The sequence below is a fragment of the Oncorhynchus mykiss genome, chromosome 12, assembly GCF_057628025.1.
Source record: "Oncorhynchus mykiss isolate SJ-2025 chromosome 12, ASM5762802v1, whole genome shotgun sequence".
In the NCBI taxonomy this organism is placed as follows: Eukaryota; Metazoa; Chordata; class Actinopteri; order Salmoniformes; family Salmonidae; genus Oncorhynchus; species Oncorhynchus mykiss.
The window spans coordinates 12908789-12932713 of NC_143033.1; the positions used below are offsets into that span (position 1 = coordinate 12908789).

Sequence of the window (23925 nt, forward strand, 5' to 3'; positions counted from 1 at the left end):
GACAGTTGGAATTGCCTTGAAAACATGCTGTAGTGATGACGTCATGGGCCACACAGCCCAAACCCAGTTCGCTGCTGCTTTAGTGCTCTTCACATTACGACCAGCAGGCTACACAGTTAACATCCTTCAAATAGAAAGTGCAAGCAAAGCACACCCCCTTGATAATCCATTGAAATTCAGAGCACTATCCCACTGGACACACACTGGTTGAATCAACGTTGTTTTCACGTCCTTTCAATGAAATTATGTTGAACCAACATGGAACAGATGTTGAATAGACATTTGTGCCCAGTGGGATAGTTCTTCTTAGGCACTTTCTTCTCCTCCTTTCACCAAAACTGGGGATCTGGGGTGAGTTTCCCTTAAGCTTTGTAGCTAACAGGGTACTTTATCTCTCGACCACGCCGTCCCACACCACTCGTAGAACAGCAAAGCGCTTCACTTTGCGCATTTCGCTTGTTCACACAGAAGAAACATCAATGGTCGGAGCGGAGTTGTCAGACAGAAAGTAGGTGACAGGCTAGCTAAGAACCTTTCTTTGGGGAAACTATAATACTCTGTGTATGAGAACTGTTGTACCAGTTTGGGCAGTGGAGGCCCAGTTGTATGATTGGTTTTGGTGTCAGGATAACAAAGACAATGTCCCCATTGTTGTAAATTGAAAATCAATACAGACAATGGTGAAAAAAAGAGCTGTGTGGTGGTTTGGAGTGGTTACTGTACCTGGCACCTCCACTCCATAGACTACCACGTCCATCATGTCCAGCAGACGGCTCAGTGTTCCCTCCACCTCTGTGGTCGACACGTTCTCTCCCTTCCAACGGAACGTGTCCCCTGTACGATCCTTAAAGTACATGTAACCATACTGGTCCATGACTAGGACGTCGCCTGGAGAGAGAAAGCAAACAGATCAGTAACAAAGCTGTGCGTTTGTAAAAGTACATGTCACCATATGGGTCCATGATGAGGACCACCATTTTTATTTAGCCAGGACAGTCCACTCAGTAACAAATACCACTGTTATCCAGACAGAGACTTGTGAAATGCAGTCATCTTTGACTGGGCCAAGGTAAAGCTCCGTAGTAGATACCTCAACACCTCACTGTCAGAATGTGTGAGGGAGAGAAAGACAGACAAATAAAGTCTCTCTCAGTCTATAAAGTTAAATAGCTTCTCACCTGAGAGATAGGCAGTGTCTCCCTTCTTGAAGACACTGTTAGCAGTCTTCTTGCTGTTGGCTCCTTCGTTCACGTAGCCGTCAAACCTTCTCAGGGGGTCTTTCTGATTGATCCTGCCTACCAACTGGCCGGGCTCACCTAGAGAGAGAGCGAGAGAGATCGATAAACTTGGATTTTTCCACAAGGACATATACAGGATACTACCCCCTCCACAACTTTCACTCCAAATCAAAACTCCAAACCTACAACATGATTTTGGACAAAATTACATGGAAGGATTCCTACTACCAAAGATTCTTATTCCCAAGGACTATACAGCAAGTGCTCTTGAAAACCCAACAACCAGGAAAAGAAGCACAACGGAAACCTGAAAACACCATCCAACCTGGAACTGAGTGACTAATTTTTAGTCTGAAGCTACTTTTAAAGCCTAGACATTACAAAAATATGTATTTAATTTGAGCGCTCCCGGTCCTCTACCGTGCCCTAACTGTATTACTGCTGATGATATCTGGAAATGTGCATGTACACATTGGCCCATCTACTGTTGTTAGCCCAATAATGTTTGTCCATGTTTTATGCTGCTACCATGTTGATGTCATGTGGAGTTGAACAGATCCGTCTGCAACTTCAATTAGCACTGAGGTTTGTGAGAGGTGTCAAAGCTTCACAGCTTCACCCACCCAATTGCAGAGGCCTTTGACGCCCCCTCCCTCTGTGCAGAGGTCATTACAATACAGTACCCCCTGGATGTAAAAAATGAGAAGCCATGGAAAGAGGACAAAATAAGCTCCTTATGGAAAATAAAAATACACTTTTGCTGACTGCTATAAAAATGGTCCCCCGACCTGAAGCAACTTAATTTTCCACACAGACCATCCCCTGGCATGGCACAGAGCTATATTAACACACTACCCCTCTGTTAACAGAGGGGGGGGGGTGTTCACAAAGGGTAGAAACTCAGGATAATATTCAACAATGACCGAGTCAGCCAATGTCAACCTGTACAAGTCTGGAACAGTATTGGTACAGGGCAATCCCAAAACAGTTTCAGCTGGACTTTCTCATAATCATAGAGGGAGCACAGCAGGAGAAGCTCTCTCCTGAGAAAGATACCGAGCGTGTCAGACCTCTTCCTTACTCAACCCCACAGATGAGTAACCCCAAGAGGAAAGTCAACCTCCCAGCACAGAGCACTAGTCCCTCATTGAAATGAAGGATAAAATTCACCCAGCTGGAAGTAAAGCAGGTGGAGCTGGAACAGCAGGTGAAAACACTCCAGCCAACACCAAAAAAAATTGTCCAGCTCAACAACATCCCCTCAACCAGAACAGAGAGACAACATTAACTGGAGAAAGAGCAGAACACTAGAGGAGAAGGTGAGAACGATGACGTGTGACAGAACAACCCATTAGAGACAGGCCACCCCCACAGAGAAGTCAGCAGAACAGCCCACCTCAGACCCTGACCATAGCCTCAACATCACAGCAGGATAGACAAATGAAGAAGCCCACACACACACACACACACACACACACACTGTGGCTTGTGTTCCTTATGGACTCGAATGGGAAATATATACAAGAAAATAAACTGTGGTGTCCAAACACCCAGCATGCACTAGACCTTCTGTCTGAGGACCAACTAGGGTCACCCAGCCACATAATACACACATGCACAAACAACCCGAGGGCCCAGCAGGAAAGGGTGGCCACAGCACTCAAGGGAGTGATTGAAAAAGCTTATACTTTTCCCAATGCACAAGTGGTTATCTCCACCCTGCTACATTAGGGCGGGCAAACACAAGTATTTCCCATGACTGTGCCTCAAAACCAAATGTTTACCTAGCCCACCACTCCACCCTGGCCCACCACTCCCCCCTGGCCCACCACTCCCCCCTGGACTTGAACAGCCTTTATGACCAGGTCCACATATACAAGGCAGCAGTGCCCACCTTAGCACGGAGTCTAAAGGACATTGCCCTCAACCGCAGCCCCAACACCTCACACAGGAGCCACAGATCAACAGACCACCTGCCAAGACCAGCGAGACACTCTCCCAGACCTGCGGGACCTACATATAGAGGACCTAAATCCAGGCCACAGCACCACATCCAATCAATACCCCCCCCCCCCCCCCCCCCCAAAAAAAACAAAAAAACAACCATGCCCCCACCCCATATAGGCCCCTTCAGATCAGACCTACGCCCCCACTTGCCCACCCCATACCCCCCACTCCCGCAAAGAGGGCCTCAATATGAAAAGTCACACATACGCCCAGGCCATGAGCAGGCAAACAGGCCCACTCTTACACTAGCATGTACCAGATGCTCATCAGACTCATCAGACATACTCACACTTACTGGTCTGAGGCCAAACCACACAATTAACATTGGGCACTTTATGGAACACAAAGCCTTCCATCTCATCCTGGAATATCCAAGGCCTGAGGTCATCTGCCTTTGGCCTAAAGAGCAGGAGCCTGGACTTCACCAAAGAACTCAGAAATACAGACATTGTCACCCTGCAAGAAACATGGTATAGAGGAGATGGACCCACTGGTTGCCCTCTAGGTTACAGAGACCTGGTAGTCCCATCCACCAAACTACCAGGTGTGAAACAGGGAATGGACTCAGGGGGTATGCTAATTTAGTATAGAGCAGACCTAACTCACTCCATTAAATTAATCAAAACAGGAACATTTTATGTTTGGCTAGAAATGCAAAAGGAAATGGTCTTAACAGAGAAAAATGTCCTCCTGTGTGCTACTTACAGTGGGGAGAACAAGTATTTGATAACCTGCAAAATCGTCAGTTTCCTACTTACAAAGCATGTAGAGGTCTGTACATTTTTATCATAGGTACACTTCAACTGTGAGAGACGGAATCTAAAACAATAATCCAGAAAATCACATATATGAGACCTATATACACAATGTCATTGGTCTCATATTAAAATAGCATTCAAAAACAAAACGGGTAGCGTACGATCATAGATACAATTAGGCCACATAAGCCTACAAACATTTACAACGGCACAATCACAGTCATCACAAGAATGGCTTCAGATCAACGTCTACGTTGAGACCGAAGGGAGCAAGGGTCTTTAAACTATCCCCATTATTGAATCTCTTGATCCTCTCCCCGAAAATACTTTATTAGTTACTTTTGATGTTGAGTCATTATACACAAATATTCCACAAGAGGGCGGTATTGAAGCCATGGAACATTTTCTTCTGCAACGTGACCCTAATGAACTACCTTCCAGTGCATGCATAACATTGGCTGAAATAGTACTCGCACACAACTACTTCATGTTTCTAAATGCTTTCTTTATTCAGACAAAGGGTACTTCTATGGGATCCCCCATGGCTCCTAACTATGCTCATTTGTATGTGGGTTACATGGAGAAAGTCTAAAAACGGTTTATTTTTTAAGTGTCCCACTCCATCTTTGCCCACAATGGAAATAACCTTTTAAGAGTTCTTTTGTTATCCTTGATGACTGTCTTAAATTGTATGTGGAGGCGACACCAGCTGGAGCCCTTATGTCTGTATTTAAATTTTAAAGAATTCATTAATCAAACCCTAGCATTGAAGTCTCAAGGAATGACTAGTCGTCTAGCTCTGAGTAGAACTGCTCTTTCACATTGTCAGGGCTTGGTTATTGTCAGGGCTTGGTTATTGTCAGGGCTTGGTTATTGTCAGGGCTTGGTTATTGTCAGGGCTTGGTTATTGTCAGGGCTTGGTTATTGTCAGGGCTTGGTTATTGTCAGGGCTTGGATATTGTGAGGGCTTGGATATTGTGAGGGCTTGGATATTGTGAGGGCTTGGATATTGTGAGGGCTTGGATATTGTGAGGGCTTGGTTATTGTGAGGGCTTGGTTATTGTGAGGGCTTGGTTATTGTGAGGGCTTGGTTATTGTGAGGGCTTGGTTATTGTGAGGGCTTGGTTATTGTGAGGGCTTGGTAATGTAGGTGCGTAGGCACAAATTATTGTGGCATGCCTGGTCTTGTTGAGAGGAATCCTGATTTTCACAAGGCTAATTTCTGCCAGAAGGTGTCATGCAGATGTGTGAAGGTTGGTCTACCCCATGTACTCTGTCCTCGTCGTTTGTTTCCCTTTCCACCTATAGCCACCTACTGGTTCAATGATGGTGCCATCGTCAGGTAACCTCGTTTCACTCAGAGCTGCTATGTTGATCTCACATCTGCTCAGTTCCCAGCTACTCTTCCTGGGGTCCAGGCACACCGCTTTGCGTTGTTCATAAGAACAGCCCTTAGCCATGGTACTGTGCCTTGCGAAAGTATTCTGCCCCCTTGAACTTTGCGACCTTTTTCCACATTTCAGGCTTCAAACATAAAGATATAAAACTGTATTTTTTTGTGAAGAATCAACAACAAGTGGGACACAATCATGAAGTGGAACGACATTTATTGGATATTTCAAACTTTTTTAACAAATCAAAAACTGAAAAATTGGGCGTGCAAAATTATTCAGCCCCCTTAAGTTAATACTTTGTAGCGCCACCTTTTGCTGCGATTACAGCTGTAAGTCGCTTGGGGTATGTCTCTATCAGTTTTGCACATCGAGAGACTGAACTTTTTTCCCATTCCTCCTTGCAAAACAGCTCGAGCTCAGTGAGGTTGGATGGAGAGCATTTGTGAACAGCAGTTTTCAGTTCTTTCCACAGATTCTCAATTGGATTCAGGTCTGGACTTTGACTTGGCCATTCTAACACCTGGATATGTTTCTTTTTGAACCATTCCATTGTAGATTTTGCTTTATGTTTTGGATCATTGTCTTGTTGGAAGACAAATCTCCGTCCCAGTCTCAGGTCTTTTGCAGACTCCATCAGGTTTTCTTCCAGAATGGTCCTGTATTTGGCTCCATCCATCTTCCCATCAATTTTAACCATCGTCCCTGTCCCTGCTGAAGAAAAGCAGGCCCAAACCATGATGCTGTCACCACCATGTTTGACAGTGGGGATAGTGTGTTCAGGGTGATGAGCTGTGTTGCTTTTACGCCAAACATAACGTTTTGCATTGTTGCCAAAAAGTTCAATTTTGGTTTCATCTGACCAGAGCACCTTCTTCCACATGTTTGGTGTGTCTCCCAGGTGGCTTGTGGCAAACTTTAAACGACACTTTTTATGGATATCTTTAAGAAATGGCTTTCTTCTTGCCACTCTTCCATAAAGGCCAGATTTGTGCAATATACGACTGATTGTTGTCCTATGGACAGAGTCTCCCACCTCAGTTGTAGATCTCTGCAGTTCATCCAGAGTGATCATGGGCCTCTTGGCTGCATCTCTGATCAGTCTTCTCCTTGTATGAGCTGAAAGTTTAGAGGGACGGCCAGGTCTTGGTAGATTTGCAGTGGTCTGATACTCCTTCCATTTCAATATTATCGCTTGCACAGTGCTCCTTGGGATGTTTAAAGCTTGGGAAATCTTTTTGTATCCAAATCCGGCTTTAAACTTCTTCACAACAGTATCTCGGACCTGCCTGGTGTGTTCCTTGTTCTTCATGATGCTCTCTGCGCTTTTGACGGACCTCTGAGACTATCACAGTGCAGGTGCATTTATACGGAGACTTGATTACACACAGGTGGATTGTATTTATCATCATTAGTCATTTAGGTCAACATTGGATCATTCAGAGATCCTCACTGAACGTCTGGAGAGAGTTTGCTGCACTGAAAGTAAAGGGGCTGAATAATTTTGCACGCCCAATTTTTCAGTTTTTGATTTGTTAAAAAAGTTTGAAATATCCAATAAATGTTGTTCCACTTCATGATTGTGTTTTATATCTTTATGTTTGAAGCCTGAAATGTGGCAAAAGGTCGCAAAGTTCAAGGGGGCCGAATACTTTCGCAAGGCACTGTATATTGGCCATATACCACACCCCCTTGTGCCTTATGGGTTAATTAACCCATAGGTGGGGTAGTGGTTGACGGGTGCCAGGGTGGGCCGGCACACCTCGTCTCTGGGGCCCACAACTGCTCAGAGATCTCCTGTAGTTTAGCCTGGGGTCTCTTCATACATGTTGCTTAGAGCCCCCAAAGACTGGGCCCGGCTCTGACTGCATGTGTGGGTACGGATGTGGGTAGGCATGTGGGTAGGCTGGTGGGTACGAATGTGGGTACACATGTGGATAGGCATGTGGATGTGGGTAGGCATGTGGGTACGAATGTGGGTACGGATGTGGGTACGGATGTGGGTAGGCTGGTGGGTAGGCTGGTGGGTAGGCTGGTGGGTAGGCTGGTGGGTAGGCTGGTGGGTACACATGTGGGTAGGCATGTGGGTAGGCATGTGGATGTGGGTACGCATGTGGGTAGGCATGTGGGTACGAATGTGGGTAGGCATGTGGGTGTGGGTACGCATGTGGGTAGGCATGTGGGTACGCATGTGGGTAGGCATGTGGGTAGGCATGTGGGTGTGGGTAGACATGTAGGTAGGCACATGGGTACGGTAGTGGGTACGATGTGGGTAGGCAGACCCACAAGAAACTGCGGACCCTCATGATGAGTTCAGATGTTTTGGGGCGGCCCCCACCCCCATCAAAGTTGCCCATCTCACCCATACCAGGCTTGCACAGCATTCAGAATGTCAGGGTTAAGGTATGCTATACTAAAACCAACCAGGCCTGAGAGAGTAATACTATAGCTATACTAGTAGTGACGTACCAGGCCCACAGGGGATGCAGACGCCATCAGGGCCTCTGATGAGCTCCATGGTCTCCTCATCTACCTTCACCAGTCTGATGGGGTAGATGAAGGGGAGGATCTGGCTGTTGAAGCCACATGCTCCTGTCTGTAACAGAGACAATGCCATACTGTTAACGTCAACCCATCTAAAACCACTGAAACTCTGTTCAGCTTTACAGCAACTGCGACACACCATAGCTATGATTCAGCAAATCAATGGGAGAATGGAGACCGACAACATGCAGTCCAAATTCAATACAAAGTGACAGAGGCCATCACTGACCACTAATACCCTCATCTTTACTTTGAGGATGAAATACCATACGTGTTTTTATGTGCTTTGAGATGTGAAGTGAGAGCCATAATAAAGATCAACACACAGAAGATGTTCATTCCCTGGGACCACACACTATAGAAAAAGCAGGCCTTCAGAGCCAAAATGTCTGCCAATACCATAAAATAAACTATGAGAGCATCATTTGCTTCCAGCTCTTTGCTGTGAGATCCAAAATGTCCTCCTAGCGCCTCACCATGTTGTCGAAGTTTCCCAGGCTACAGTTGCACTCTGTGGCTCCGTAGAACTCTGCTATCTGTGGTACGTTGAAGCGAGAGGTGAACTCTTCCCAGATGGACTGGCGCAGGCCGTTACCGAGCGCCATACGGACCTTGTGTTTACCCTCTATGTCCTTTACCGGCTGGTTCAACAGGTACCGGCAGATCTCCCCGATGTACTGGACAATCTGGGGATCAGAGAGACGAACAGTCAGTCACCAGCACAATGAGACGAGTGCAGATAAGTGAAGAACCCACACCAATCTACAGATCTAAATATTATTTTATTATTCCCCAAATCTTCTGAGTTTGTTGTCTTTGGGTACTTCTGTAGTCTTATAATGCTGTCTACCCACATGACTTCCTGCTTATTTACATTTTACTACTTTGACCAACTGAACAGATCTTTCCCTGAACCCTAATGGTAAATCTGAATATCCTTGAGCTCTCGCTGTAGATAAACATCAACAAATTGAACAGAGCAGTAACCCAAAACATGCATCTTCTCTCTACTGGTCTCCTATTCTGTACATATGTGTCATACAGTCTCTGAGCTGCTGGGAGTCAGCTAGCAGCGTGTCTCTGTCTCACCGTGCAGTTGTACTTGGCACAGTCGTCCCAGAACCGGGAGGCAGAGAACTTCTTCTTGATGACCACTGTCATGCCGTGGATCAGGCACTGCCCCACGCCAACAATGTTTCCTGGAGAAGACATGCACACGTGTTTCAGAAACAATTACAATGGACGGACCACACACACACACACACATGCACGCACACACACGCACACGCACGTTACCTGCGGAGTGGTAGAGTGGAAGGCAATCGTACAACACATCATCAGATGTCATACCGAAGCCGTAGTATACCAAGGCTGCCATGCGGTAGTACCTGTCAAACACAGGTGAGAGAAAGAGTGAATTAGAAGATGGGAAAGAGTGAGAAAGAGAGCTCCAGAGCGAGAGCTCCAGAGAGAGAGCGAGAGCTCCAGAGAGAGAGAGCTCCAGAGAGAGAGAGCTCCAGAGAGAGAGAGAGAGAGCTCCAGAGAGAGTGAGAGAGAGAGAGAGAGAGCTCCAGAGAGAGTGAGAGAGAGAGAGCTCCAGAGAGAGAGAGAGAGCTCCAGAGAGAGAGAGAGAGAGCTCCAGAGAGAGAGAGAGCGAGAGCTCCAGAGAGAGCGAGAGCGAGAGCTCCAGAGAGAGCGAGAGCGAGAGCTCCAGAGAGAGCGAGAGCTCCAGAGAGAGCGAGAGCTCCAGAGAGAGCGAGAGCTCCAGAGAGAGCGAGAGCTCCAGAGAGAGCGAGAGAGAGAGAGAGCGCTCCAGAGAGAGAGAGAGAGAGCGCGCTCCAGAGAGAGAGAGAGAGAGCGCTCCAGAGAGAGAGAGAGAGAGAGATCTCCAGAGAGAGAGAGAGAGAGATCTCCAGAGAGAGAGAGAGAGAGATCTCCAGAGAGAGAGAGAGAGAGAGATCTCCAGAGAGAGAGAGAGAGAGAGATCTCCAGAGAGAGAGAGAGAGAGAGATCTCCAGAGAGAGAGAGAGAGATCTCCAGAGAGAGAGAGAGAGAGAGCTCCAGAGAGAGAGAGAGAGAGAGCTCCAGAGAGAGAGAGAGAGAGAGCTCCAGAGAGAGAGAGAGAGAGAGCTCCAGAGAGAGAGAGAGAGAGAGCTCCAGAGAGAGAGAGAGAGAGAGAGAGCTCCAGAGAGAGAGAGAGAGAGAGAGAGAGAGCTCCAGAGAGAGAGAGCTCCAGAGAGAGAGAGAGAGAGCTCCAGAGAGAGAGCTCCAGAGAGCTCCAGAGAGAGAGCTCCAGAGAGAGAGCTCCAGAGAGAGTGCTCCAGAGAGAGTGCTCCAGAGAGAGAGAGAGAGAGAGAGAGAGAGAGCTCCAGAGAGAGCGAGAGCTCCAGAGAGAGCGAGAGCTCCAGAGAGAGCGAGAGCTCCAGAGAGAGCGAGAGCGAGAGCTCCAGAGAGAGAGAGAGCGAGAGCTCCAGAGAGAGCGAGAGAGCGAGAGCTCCAGAGAGAGCGAGAGAGCGAGAGCTCCAGAGAGAGCGAGAGAGCGAGAGCTCCAGAGAGAGCGAGAGCGAGAGCGAGCGCCACAGAGAGCGAGAGCGAGCGCCACAGAGACCGAGAGAGAGAGAGCGTGCGCCACAGAGAGCGAGAGAGAGAGAGCGTGCGCCACAGAGAGCGAGAGAGAGAGAGCGTGCGCCACAGAGAGCGAGAGAGAGAGAGCGTGCGCCACAGAGAGCGAGAGAGAGAGAGCGTGCGCCACAGAGAGCGAGAGAGAGAGAGCGTGCGCCACAGAGAGCGAGAGAGAGAGAGCGTGCGCCACAGAGAGCGAGAGAGAGAGAGCGTGCGCCACAGAGAGCGAGAGAGAGAGAGCGTGCGCCACAGAGAGCGAGAGAGAGAGAGCGTGCGCCACAGAGAGCGAGAGAGAGCGTGCGCCACAGAGAGCGAGAGAGAGAGAGCGTGCGCCACAGAGAGCGAGAGAGAGCGTGCGCCACAGAGAGAGAGAGAGAGCGTGCGCCACAGAGAGCGAGAGAGAGAGAGAGCGTGCGCCACAGAGAGCGAGAGAGAGAGAGCGTGCGCCACAGAGAGCGAGAGAGAGAGAGCGTGCGCCACAGAGAGCGAGAGAGAGAGAGCGTGCGCCACAGAGAGCGAGAGAGAGAGAGCATGCGCCACAGAGAGCGAGAGAGAGAGCGTGCGCCACAGAGAGCGAGAGAGAGAGCGTGCGCCACAGAGAGCGAGAGAGAGAGCGTGCGCCACAGAGAGCGAGAGCGTGCGCCACAGAGAGCGAGAGCGTGCGCCACAGAGAGCGAGAGCGTGCGCCACAGAGAGCGAGAGCGTGCGCCACAGAGAGCGAGAGAGCGTGCGCCACAGAGAGCGAGAGCGTGCGCCACAGAGAGCGAGAGAGAGAGCGTGCGCCACAGAGAGCGAGAGAGAGAGCGTGCGCCACAGAGAGCGAGAGCGTGCGCCACAGAGAGCGAGAGAGCGTGCGCCACAGAGAGCGAGAGAGAGAGCGTGCGCCACAGAGAGCATGCGCCACAGAGAGCGTGCGCCACAGAGAGCGTGCGCCACAGAGAGCGTGCGCCACAGAGAGCGCGCCACAGAGAGCGAGAGTGCGCCACAGAGAGCGAGAGAGAGCATGCGCCACAGAGAGCGAGAGCCACAGAGAGCGAGAGAGAGCGTGCGCCACAGAGAGCGAGAGAGAGAGCGTGCGCCACAGAGAGCGAGAGAGAGAGCGTGCGCCACAGAGAGCGAGAGAGAGAGCGTGCGCCACAGAGAGCGAGAGAGAGAGCGTGCGCCACAGAGAGCGAGAGAGAGAGCGTGCGCCACAGAGAGCGAGAGAGAGAGCGTGCGCCACAGAGAGCGAGAGAGAGAGCGTGCGCCACAGAGAGCGAGAGAGAGAGCGTGCGCCACAGAGAGCGAGAGAGAGAGCGTGCGCCACAGAGAGCGAGAGAGAGCGCGTGCGCCACAGAGAGCGAGAGAGAGCGCGTGCGCCACAGAGAGCGTGCGCCACAGAGAGCGAGAGAGAGAGCGTGCGCCACAGAGAGCGAGAGAGAGAGAGTGCGCCACAGAGAGCGAGAGAGAGCGTGCGCCACAGAGAGCGAGAGCCACAGAGCGCGAGAGCCACAGAGAGCGAGAGAGAGCGTGCGCCACAGAGAGCGAGAGCCACAGAGAGCGAGAGAGAGCGTGCGCCACAGAGAGCGAGAGCGTGCGCCACAGAGAGCGAGAGAGAGAGCGTGCGCCACAGAGAGCGAGAGAGAGAGCGTGCGCCACAGAGAGCGAGAGAGAGCGCGTGCGCCACAGAGAGCAAGAGCGTGCGCCACAGAGAGCGAGAGAGAGAGCGTGCGCCACAGAGAGCGAGAGAGAGAGCGTGCGCCACAGAGAGCGAGAGAGAGCGCGTGCCCCACAGAGAGCAAGAGAGAGAGCGCGCGCCACAGAGAGCGAGAGAGAGCGCGTGCGCCACAGAGAGCGAGAGAGAGAGCGCGCGCCACAGAGAGCGAGAGCATGCGCCACAGAGAGCGCGAGCACCACCTCTGTGAGCTCCTCAGAGAGAGAGAGAGAGAGAGAGAGAGAGAGATAGATAGATAGATAGAGAGAGAGAGAGAGAGAGAGAGAGAGAGTGTGCCACAGAGAGCGAGAGAGAGCGTGCGCCACAGAGAGCGAGAGCCACAGAGAGCGAGAGAGAGAGCGTGCGCCACAGAGAGCGAGAGAGAGAGCGTGCGCCACAGAGAGCGAGAGAGAGAGCGTGCGCCACAGAGAGCGAGAGAGAGCGCGTGCGCCACAGAGAGCAAGAGCGTGCGCCACAGAGAGCGAGAGAGAGAGCGTGCGCCACAGAGAGCGAGAGAGAGCGCGTGCGCCACAGAGAGCGAGAGAGAGAGCGTGCGCCACAGAGAGCGAGAGAGAGCGCGTGCGCCACAGAGAGCGAGAGAGAGCGCGTGCACCACCTCTGTGAGCTCCTCAGAGAGAGAGAGAGAGAGAGAGAGAGAGAGAGAGAGAGAGAGAGAGAGAGAGAGAGAGAGTGCCACAGAGAGCGAGAGAGAGCGTGCGCCACAGAGAGCGAGAGAGAGCGTGCGCCACAGAGAGCGAGAGCCACAGAGAGCGAGAGAGAGCGTGCGCCACAGAGAGCGAGAGCCACAGAGAGCGAGAGAGAGCGTGCGCCACAGAGAGCGAGAGCGTGCGCCACAGAGAGCGAGAGAGAGAGCGTGCGCCACAGAGAGCGAGAGAGAGAGCGTGCGCCACAGAGAGCAAGAGCGAGCGCCACAGAGAGCGAGAGAGAGAGCGTGCGCTACAGAGAGCGAGAGAGAGAGCGTGCGCCACAGAGAGCGAGAGAGAGCGCGTGCGCCACAGAGAGCAAGAGAGAGAGCGCGCGCCACAGAGAGCGAGAGAGAGCGCGTGCGCCACAGAGAGCAAGAGAGAGAGCGCGCGCCACAGAGAGCGCGCGCCACAGAGAGCGAGAGCCACAGAGAGCGCGAGCACCACCTCTGTGAGCTCCTCAGAGAGAGAGAGAGAGAGAGAGAGAGAGAGAGAGAGAGAGAGAGAGAGAGATACAGTGCCTTGCGAAAGTATTCGGCCCCCTTGAACTTTGCGACCTTTTGCCACATTTCAAGCTTCAAACATAAAGATATAAAACTGTATTTTTTTTGTGAAGAATCAACAACAAGTGGGACACAATCATGAAGTGGAACGACATTTATTGGATATTTCAAACTTTTTTAACAAATCAAAAACTGAAAAATTGGGCGTGCAAAATTATTCAGCCCCCTTAAGTTAATACTTTGTAGCGCCACCTTTTGCTGCGATTACTGCTGTAAGTCGCTTGGGGTATGTCTCTATCAGTTTTGCACATCGAGAGACTGACATTTTTTCCCATTCCTCCTTGCAAAACAGCTCGAGCTCAGTGAGGTTGGATGGAGAGCATTTGTGAACAGCAGTTTTCAGTTCTTTCCACAAATTATTGATTGGATTCAGGTCTGGACTTTGACTTGGCCATTCTAACACCTGGATATGTTTATTTTTGAACCATTCCATTGTAGATTTTGCTTTATGTTTTGGATCATTGTCTTGTTGGAAGACAAATCTCCGTCCCAGTCTCAGGTCTTTTGCAGACTCCATCAGGTTTTCTTCCAGAATGGTCCTGTATTTGGCTCCATCCATCTTCCCATCAATTTTAACCATCTTCCCTGTCCCTGCTGAAGAAAAGCAGGCCCAAACCATGATGCTGCCACCACCATGTTTGACAGTGGGGATGGTGTGTTCAGAGTGATGAGCTGTGTTGCTTTTACGCCAAACATAACGTTTTGCATTGTTGCCAAAAAGTTCAATTTTGGTTTCATCTGACCAGAGCACCTTCTTCCACATGTTTGGTGTGTCTCCCAGGTGGCTTGTGGCAAACTTTAAACGACACTTTTTATGGATATCTTTAAGAAATGGCTTTCTTCTTGCCACTCTTCCATAAAGGCCAGATTTGTGCAATATACGACTGATTGTTGTCCTATGGACAGAGTCTCCCACCTCAGCTGTAGATCTCTGCAGTTCATCCAGAGTGATCATGGGCCTCTTGGCTGCATCTCTGATCAGTCTTCTCCTTGTATGAGCTGAAAGTTTAGAGGGACGGCCAGGTCTTGGTAGATTTGCAGTGGTCTGATACTCCTTCCATTTCAATATTATCGCTTGCACAGTGCTCCTTGGGATGTTTAAAGCTTGGGAAATCTTTTTGTATCCAAATCCGGCTTTAAACTTCTTCACAACAGTATCTCGGACCTGCCTGGTGTGTTCCTTGTTCTTCATGATGCTCTCTGCGCTTTTATTGGACCTCTGAGACTATCACAGTGCAGGTGCATTTATACGGAGACTTGATAACACACAGGTGGATTGTATTTATCATCATTAGTCATTTAGGTCAACATTGGATCATTCAGAGATCCTCACTGAACTTCTGGAGAGAGTTTGCTGCACTGAAAGTAAAGGGGCTGAATAATTTTGCACGCCCAATTTTTCAGTTTTTGATTTGTTAAAAAAGTTTGAAATATCCAATAAATGTCGTTCCGCTTCATGATTGTGTCCCACTTGTTGTTGATTCTTCACAAAAAAATGCAGTTTTATATCTTTATGTTTGAAGCCTGAAATGTGGCAAAAGGTCGCAAAGTTCAAGGGGGCCAAATACTTTCGCAAGGCACTGTATATATAAGATCCAGAGTGCCTACCTGCTGTGCACCACGATGGCAGCTTTGGGCATCCCGGTGGTCCCAGATGTGTAGATGTAGAACAGACGATCTGGAAGACCGACATATGGGGAGAAATCAATAAAAACATACAACAGAACTACAATAGAAAACAGTGGAGAAAGCAGTAAAACTAGGGGCTTGATTGATCTTGCCTGGAATACTCCAGAAAATGCAAACACTGCACTTTAGACAGGTTCAATCAAACACTGCACTTTAGACAGGTTCAATCAAACACTGCACTTTAGACAGGTTCAATCAAACACTGCACTTTAGACAGGTTCAATCAAACACTGCACTTTAGACAGGTTCAATCAAACACTGCACTTTAGACAGGTTCAATCAAACACTGCACTTTAGACAGGTTCAATCAAACACTGCACTTTAGACAGGTTCAATCAAACACTGCACTTTAGACAGGTTCAATCAAACACTGCACTTTAGGCAGGTTCAATCAAACACTGCACTTTAGACAGGTTCAATCAAACACTGCACTTTAGACAGGTTCAATCAAACACTGCACTTTAGGCAGGTTCAATCAAACACTGCACTTTAGACAGGTTCAATCAAACACTGCACTTTAGGCAGGTTCAATCAAACACTGCACTTTAGACAGGTTCAATCAAACACTGCACTTTAGGCAGGTTCAATCAAACACTGCACTTTAGACAGGTTCAATCAAACACTGCACTTTAGACAGGTTCAATCAAACACTGCACTTTAGACAGGTTCAATCAAACACTAAAACATTTTGGAAAGAAAAATACTAACCAAGTCCAGGTTTGGCTCCTTATAAACTGACTGAGTGTGATTGGACAGATTGATTGACTGACCAGTGAAGCAGCGGTCTGGGCGGATGGGCAGGTGGGTTGGGGCGGCATCCAGTAGAGGCTCCAGGCACTCTGTCCCTGCAGGGACACGTTTGGGGTCCCAGTCCCCTGAACACAGCATCTGTACTGTCTTCCCCATGGAACTGTGGACCTCACACACAGCTTTAGGATAGAGGGAGGGAGGACGGGGAAGAGAGAGAGCAAGGGAGAGAAAGGGAGTGGGAGGTAGAGAGAGAAAGAAAGGGGGCGATTGGGAGAGAGAGATGGAGAGCGAGACAAGACAGGAAAGTGATCTTAAAGTTAATGTCACAGAAACAGAGAATCAAATAAAACCCTTGGTTTCCCAGACTCAGACTAAGCCTGGTCCTAGACTAAGCCTGGTCCTAGACTAAGCCTGGTCCTAGACTAAGCCTGGTTCTAGACTAAGCCTGGTCCTAGACTAAAAAGAATGTAGTCCAGCACTAGTCCAAATCTACAGTATGTCCAGGAATGGGCCTTTAGCATGTACAATTTACTTAAATAAAGATTTACAGCCCCCTGTCCATCCCTCCATCCACTTCCTCCCTCCATCCGTCATTCAAACAATCCCCCCAGCCACCTGTCACTCAGCCACTCCCTCCCGCCCCTCCAGCCACCTGTCACTCAGCCAGGGTAGCCTAGTGGTTAGAGCGTTGGACTAGTAACCGGAAAGTTGCAAGTTCAAACCCCCGAGCTGACAAGGTACAAATCTGTCGTTCTGCCCCTGAACAGGCAGTTAACCCATTGTTCCTAGGCTGTCATTGAAAATAAGAATTTGTTCTTAACTGACTTGCCTGGTTAAATAAAGGTAAAAAATAATAATACATTATCCCACATCCTCCCTCCCTCCATCCCACATCCTCCCTCCCTCCATCCATCCCTCATCCTCCCTCCATCCCACATCCTCCCTCCCTCCATCCCACATCCTCCATCCTCCCTCCCTCCATCCCACATCCTCCCTCCATCCCACATCCTCCCCCCATCCTTCCACTAACTCCCCTGGTCCTCACCCTCGGTCAGCTCGCTGCCGAACACCACAGCCTTAGCGTTTGAGATGGTGACGCAGTGCACCAGGGCCTCCAGCCGCAGGTTAAAGTTGATCAGAGCAGCCTCCACTCCTATCTTGGCCATGCCCAGCCAGAGGCCCACGTACTGGGACCGGTTCTCCATGAAGAGAGCCACCACATCCCCTTCCACGAAGCCCCTCTGGAGCAGCAGGTTGGCTACACGGTTGGAGTACTCATCCAGCTGCCGGAAGGACCACTTCTCGCCTGTGCCCTCGAAAATGAGCGCAGTCTTGTCCCCATGGCGACGCACCGTCTCGGCGAAGATCTTAGGGAGGGTGTTTCGTTCCTTCAGGTGACGATTGACGTTTGACTTCACCTTGAGGAGGACGCCTGCCGCACTGTGGAGGAGAGGGAGGTTAAAGAGGGGCTGAGAAACAACAACTCAGAGAACTAAGAGCCGAAAGAGAACATAACGTTAATCTGAATGTAGAGACATGGTGGTAAACTAGCCGGACTTGCATGCCCTAATGAACACAACCCTGACGTTGTTCTGCATGGTTTTCCTGACTAAATAGCAGCTGGTGTGAAGTACACTGAGGAAGCAATAAACTACATTAAGCGATCTATCAATACATGTTTTGTTTCCGGGATCAAAGTTCAAATCCAGAAAAGGCTTCCAATTTACATTGAGAAACAAATACGCTGATAAAACTGTAGCGTGTAACTTTATAACTTTTATAATAATTTTATAACTGTGGCAATTCTTGAGCAAACAGACAGTGTTCATTTAAAGACTCATTAGTTAGTGAAACAGCGTCTTTCAGTTGTAAAATATTGTAACACCAAGGTTTGTTTCGCTCTCCAGGACAAAGTCTAAATAAGCAATAAAAACATCCTATTCATGAGGATCGGCTATAGATGACATTTTCAGAAAGCTATACATGCCTCCTGCAAGTATTGTTCTGTATGATTTGAGTGGGAGTAGTACTCTTTGTATTTTACTGTATCTAAACGTTATACCCGTTGTATTCTTTCTATTCATAAGCTATACAGGTCCATCAAGGTTGTCCCTCTGAACGGGCAGGTTTAACTGAAACCATTCCTTTGGGGTGTGTCACTCAAGGGGTACGAGGCGTCTCTCCAACCAGTGACTAGTTCCTCTTTAGTTTTATTACTAAACTGTACAGTAGGGTAAAGGGAAACAGAGCCCCTCACATGAGTCTCACAATAACAGCCAATCACCACTACTACTCTTTTAACACTATCATGCGAATCCAAACTGCACTGTGCTGGCTCAAATATTTGATTTTCATTGTCCTATCCTGCCTGGTTCCAGCCACTATGGTGGACGGCTGACCAGACTAGGGTAACAGAACTCGCCTCGGTTTGGGTAAGTAGTAACAACCGATTCAGATAGAAAAAGGTATGTTCCTATCTCACTTGCAATAATATTTTATTTAACCAGGTAGGCCAGTTGAGAACAAGTTCTCATTTACAACTGCGATCTGGACAAGATAAAGCAAAACAGTGTGACACAAACAACAACACAGAGTTACACATGGGATAAACAAACATATAGTAAATAATACAGTAGAAAAGTGTATATACAGTGTGTGTAAATGTAGTAAGATTAGGGAGGTAAGGCAATAAATAGGCCGTAGTGGTGAAATAATTACAATTTAGGAATTAAACACTGGAGTGATAGATGTGCTGAAGATGAATGTGCAAGTAGTTGAAAGTAGCCCCTAATGGAATAAACCTTGTCGGCCACATTGGTTTCATCATGGCCATAGATGAATCACATAATAAATTAATTCATTTATAGGTTGGTTTATTATGGGAGTCATCTATGACACTGATGAAACCCGTGTGGCCGACACAATTGTCCCTAATGGAATAAACCTTATCATGTCTTTGACCACTGCGCCACTCGCTCGAAGACACTGCATCTCAATGCAAGAGGTGTCACTACAGTCCCTGGTTTGAAACCCGGCTGTATCACATCCGGAAGTGATTGGGAGTCCCATAGGGCGGCGCACAATTGGCCCAGCGTCTTCCAGGTTTGGCCAGTGTTGGCTGTCATTGTAAATAAGAATTTGTTCTTAACTGATTTACCTGGTTAAATAAAAGGTGAAATAATATTTTTTTTTTAATTGAAAGTGAGATAGGACATTACTTTACTTGTCTGACTAATCAGGTCGACACACCAAACTTCACTCCAAGTAAGGGTTTTTCTGGTATTTTGGTAACAACTGATTCCCCTTCCCAAATCCAGACACTTCAGAACATTGAAGTGTTACTACACCAATCCAGACCTTTCGGATCAGAACATTGAAGTGTTACTACACCAATCCAGACCTTTCGGATCAGAACATTGAAGTGTTACTACACCAATCCAGACCTTTCGGATCAGAACATTGAAGTGTTACTACACCAATCCAGACCTTTCGGATCAGAACATTGAAGTGTTACTACACCAATCCAGACCTTTCGGATCAGAACATTGAAGTGCAAGGGGAAGTACCTGTCACCATGGTGAACAGATCACAACATTAGCTAGCTTTGAATGTGAACTCGTAATACAGAGGAACCTCTCCCTCTCTCTCTCTCTCTCCTCTGTCTGCTTTGTCTTTACTCTCTCTCCACCACGTTTAGTCTCTCGTTCGTCCTTGAACATTCCTCCATACATGACTAACTCAACATTCCCTTCTGTAACACACATGAGCTCTTGTCTCCTCTGTGGCACATTCCTCCTTGTCTTACAGGAATGTGCTGCTTTTCTTGTTGTAGACAATTAAACTCCTATAGTCCTAACCATGGTGAAGGTATCTGTTGTCTAAATGTATTGGTTGTTCAACGCCATTAAAACCTGTGTTTCTGTAAACGTGCTTCTGACTTGCAGACAGGTGTAGACAGGTGTAGACAGGTGTAGACAGGTCCACACTGACACACGCCCAACATCCCACACTATACTTCCACTCACTGTAAATCTCTTCTGATGGTTTTGGCGAAAATGAGTACGAACTTCCAGCCTCCAGAGCCCAGGTAGAAGATGAGGATGGAGGGGAGGACCTGGAACCAGGGCAGGCCCACCAAGAGACGGAGCAGGAAGAGGAGGACGGTGCAGCAAGCCAGGCGCATCATCCTGGAGAGAAAGGAAAACAAGTCACCGTTAATGTCATCATGTTACATTCATTTTCTGGATTTAGAATAACAAGTGTCTCGATCAATGGTTCCATATTTCTGAAAAAGAGTTAGTCATTTTGGCTTTTGCAAAGGACACCTTGCTTCCTTGGTTCCCTCCCACAAAACAAACGTTAACAAGCTGTTCTAAAGCTTGAAAAACTAGAATTATATTTGACAAAACACGTTCACTTTTTTTCTTCTCTCTTCTGTTCTAGCACAGAGGTTGCACTCACAGTGAACCTGTGGTGTGTGGTCTTCTCTACTTCCTAAGTTGAAAGCACTCAGTGCTCTCTGGATAGGAGTGCCTACTGAATTACTAGCTAATATAGAAAATATACCCTGACAATAGATCTACAGCCTACAGTCTGACCTTTTTGCACAAGATGAGTGTCACCACCAGGTACGGTAATTAATTTAACCTTTTACTGCAGTGGGCTAAATCAGGGCCATACAGAGTCATTCTTGGTCGTCTTAAACAAATCTACTTTGAAACAAAAGTATCCACCTCACACACATTGTTGTGGGCTTTAAAAAAAAGGAACTTGTACCATGTCAGATATATAGTTTAAATGTATTCCATTTTGAGTTTCCATCCCAATTTTACACTTTATATACATCACAAAACACTGAAATATAACAAAACTGTTTGACATAGAAAGACAGGATTTTCATTAAAAAAGTAATTATGAAAAATATGAATAACTTTCCACCCAAGAGGCCAGAGAGGGTGCTATTGGTCATTGACTGCAGGAAAGGGCTACAGAGGGTGACCAAAAACACAACCTTTGCTACCTCCAAGCCTTTCCTGAGCAGGAATCACATCTAGTTGTGGAAGATTAGTTCTGTACATCCAGGGTTTTCTCCATCAGGGGAGAGAGGCCTCACTTTCTCTGTTCCAAATCTCTACAGTGGTTCCCTCTTCACCCCCCCCCCCCTCCTTTAAAAGGTGTTCCTATTTATTTATCACTTCCAGATTTAGACCACTACATTCAATTATGGATAGGCCCTATGCTTGTCTGTCTCTGCAAGGTCCAGTTTGTGACTGTCCTGACCAAAGAAGTCTTCCTGGCCATGTACAAGGCCAGCACCACAATCGATGTACAAACTAGGGCAAAGGTACATGTATATGTTGGTATCAAGGAATTATAAAATTGGCTTTGGACCAATAGCGTCATGTCGGTATGCAGCACCGGAGATAAATGTTGTTTATTATGGTTCTTGTCTGGACATCCTGTCCATTTACAGCACAAGCTTGGGCTCACAGATGACATTAAAATTGATGATTTACTGTTGGACAGAGAGACTAGAGCCAGCACAGATCACGAGGACACATGCGGTAACAATAGTTGGTACCTGTGTCAACAAGAGCACATCATTTTTGTTTACGAGATATATATTTCCGTTACGAAGGGGGAGCAGGATTAGTTATGATCGCATGCGTCAAAGTGCTCATCATCAAGACTCACTCTGCGGCACGAGGGATATTACATGCTCTGGCCAACATGGCAATACATACATTTATCATGTAGTTTAGGCTATGGCCCTCAATAGAGGGTGAAACATTGCTGCGATTAAATAATATTACTATTTACTTGGCTATAAATCATCATCATCCAACATCAGAAAAAGGTGAATGTTTAATAACCTGATCTATAAACTATATGGTTTAACGCACCGTAGCGTTCTAGAAGCAGCGGTACTGCGGTAGTGGGGAGAGAGAGGCGTGCTCACTGCTACATCAAATAAAAAAGCTCGAGCCCATCACCAGCAGCTACGCCATGTGCGCGAGCCTACGAAATATAACCTAATCAGAACCGTTACATCTCCATTCGATCGAACGTACCCGTTGTCCGTTTATGATAAGATGATAAGTGGAGCGCAACGAACGGGACACTAGATTGGAGTGGTGGCTATCCTGTAGCCTCTAAATGTATTGTGTCAACGCTGCTGACTGTATCCCGTTTTTCGCAAACTGCACTCTTGGAGCTGATCGCTGTATAACATTAGGGTAGGCCTCCATAACCGAAGATAAATGGTCCAACAGAATCAAACCTGGTCCATTCAAACACAGGCTTCCTTCCATGTATACACTGGCAAGGTTGATAAAGGACAGTTGGGTGAAGCCTGAGCTATTCAGACTTCACTGGGCTAGGCTACTAAATAGGCTAATAATGGATCCGGAAACCCAGACCATTGAATGATATAGAAATTACAAGTGTTGTGAGGCCTACCTTGTTTCACGTCCCCCACAAACACAGTAATGTGCGTATTACACCGGACGTGGAACTCGTTTTGTACAATTCCACCTTGATTGGTTTAGCAAAACCTTCCACCGCTCTGGCGTCTACTTGCACATTGACAGACACAAGGGTCTCAGATAACAGCGCATTGCCCCCCCCCTCCGGAGTATTTATATCAAATTTGCCTGCCCCCTTGGTTCGACTTTGCCTCTATAGAAATCATCCGTTCATTCCTATCGCCAGTACAATTTTTTTCAGTTTCATTGTAGCAATAAACTCGCTCGCCACAGTAATTCGAATGACCTTATCATTTTCTTAGTTGAGCCGTCCTCCGTATCCACCGGTATTATGTGTAAGCAGCGAAGATTGACTAGCGCTAGGACCAATCAAATTACCCATAGTTTATAATTGCTTCCCATAGAGGTGGAGCCTGCTACAGCATAACTTTCACAATCAAGGAAATGCGGTCCTTCTTTCGACGAGTGAGTGCACGCCTCATTCCAGCCGGTTGTGACACCGACACGGGCTTGCTGTGGGACTGTGTGACGCGTATTAAACCCACATAGCTACAAATCGTATGGGTGGGGGAGACTTGCGTATACAGTCATACCACCACCACTCGAGGAGCCGCTGGTGAACGTTGGAACTGTACCAGACCTGCGCATAACGGCAGTTCTATTCGTCCTATAATAAAACACAGGCCTCCACTAGAGCGCAACGACGCAGCATTGGCACAGTTTGGATGCTCGGATATGGACCGAGGTGCAGAGTTCAGAAAGGCAGATTTTTTTACACCATAACCACATCCTTCTATTGCAGTACAGTAAGTCACTGCAGACAACTGAAAAAAAAGACTGCTAAAATAATCACATTTGATCATTACAGAAAGCCCCTTTGACTAGTATTATACAATTCTTATTCAATGAGGGTGCCTAGCTGTTGCCTGCCATATCCTGTTTCTACAGCATGACAAAATGTACAGTATAAACCTGTCCAGGACAGTGCAGGGTCAGAGGACACTATTCTTTTTGAGAAATGCAGAAGATCAGATAACAAGAGAAGACACCAGTAGGCCTAGCCTACGAATCATTCAATCATCTGGGAGGTGCAGCAGCACTTCTAACAGTCACCAAGACTAAACCTTATCAGTGTTTTCCACATAGATTACGGGAAACGCCTCATTCTCATTCGGTGACCTTCACAACTTTCTCCTACAATAGGAGCCAATGTGACTGTGGACTGGCAATCAAGTAGACAACCTCTAAAGACACTGCACTCTTACAAAAACGGGTTTCTAAAGGGCTCTTCGGCTGCCCCCATAGGATAAACTTCTTTATTTCCAAGTAGAACCCTTTTTGGTCTAGGAAGAACCCTTTTGGGTTCCATGTAGAACCCTCTATGGAAAAAAGTGTTCTACATGGAACCCAAAAGGGTTCTTTAAAGAGTTATCCTATGTGGACAGCCGAAGAACCCTTTTAAGTCCTAGATATCACATTTT

At 47.7% G+C, this 23925-nt stretch overlaps 2 protein-coding genes across 2 annotated transcripts in view; one reads left to right on the forward strand and one right to left on the reverse strand.

Moving 5' to 3' along the window:
- Positions 1 to 23066, reverse strand: part of LOC110536982 (long-chain fatty acid transport protein 4) — a 31727-nt gene extending 8661 nt beyond the window's left edge. The window contains exons 1-11 of the mRNA XM_090191760.1: positions 22419 to 23066; positions 19985 to 20146; positions 17005 to 17399; positions 15980 to 16138; positions 15129 to 15198; positions 9235 to 9326; positions 9028 to 9137; positions 8415 to 8624; positions 7864 to 7990; positions 1179 to 1316; positions 724 to 888 (exon numbers count right to left, since the gene is read on the reverse strand). Coding sequence (XP_090047886.1) covers positions 724 to 888; positions 1179 to 1316; positions 7864 to 7990; positions 8415 to 8624; positions 9028 to 9137; positions 9235 to 9326; positions 15129 to 15198; positions 15980 to 16138; positions 17005 to 17399; positions 19985 to 20145 — 1627 coding nt within the window. The 5' untranslated portion in view covers position 20146; positions 22419 to 23066. The remainder of the gene's footprint in view (positions 1 to 723; positions 889 to 1178; positions 1317 to 7863; positions 7991 to 8414; positions 8625 to 9027; positions 9138 to 9234; positions 9327 to 15128; positions 15199 to 15979; positions 16139 to 17004; positions 17400 to 19984; positions 20147 to 22418) is intronic.
- LOC149979073 (uncharacterized) lies at positions 9563 to 10762 on the forward strand (the record flags this gene model as incomplete). The annotated part of the gene is made up of 3 exons (XM_090191355.1): positions 9563 to 10189; positions 10263 to 10507; positions 10573 to 10762. Coding segments are annotated over 3 exons (1062 nt in total), but the record flags the coding sequence as incomplete, so codon positions are not given.
- Positions 23067 to 23925: the final 859 nt, after the last annotated feature.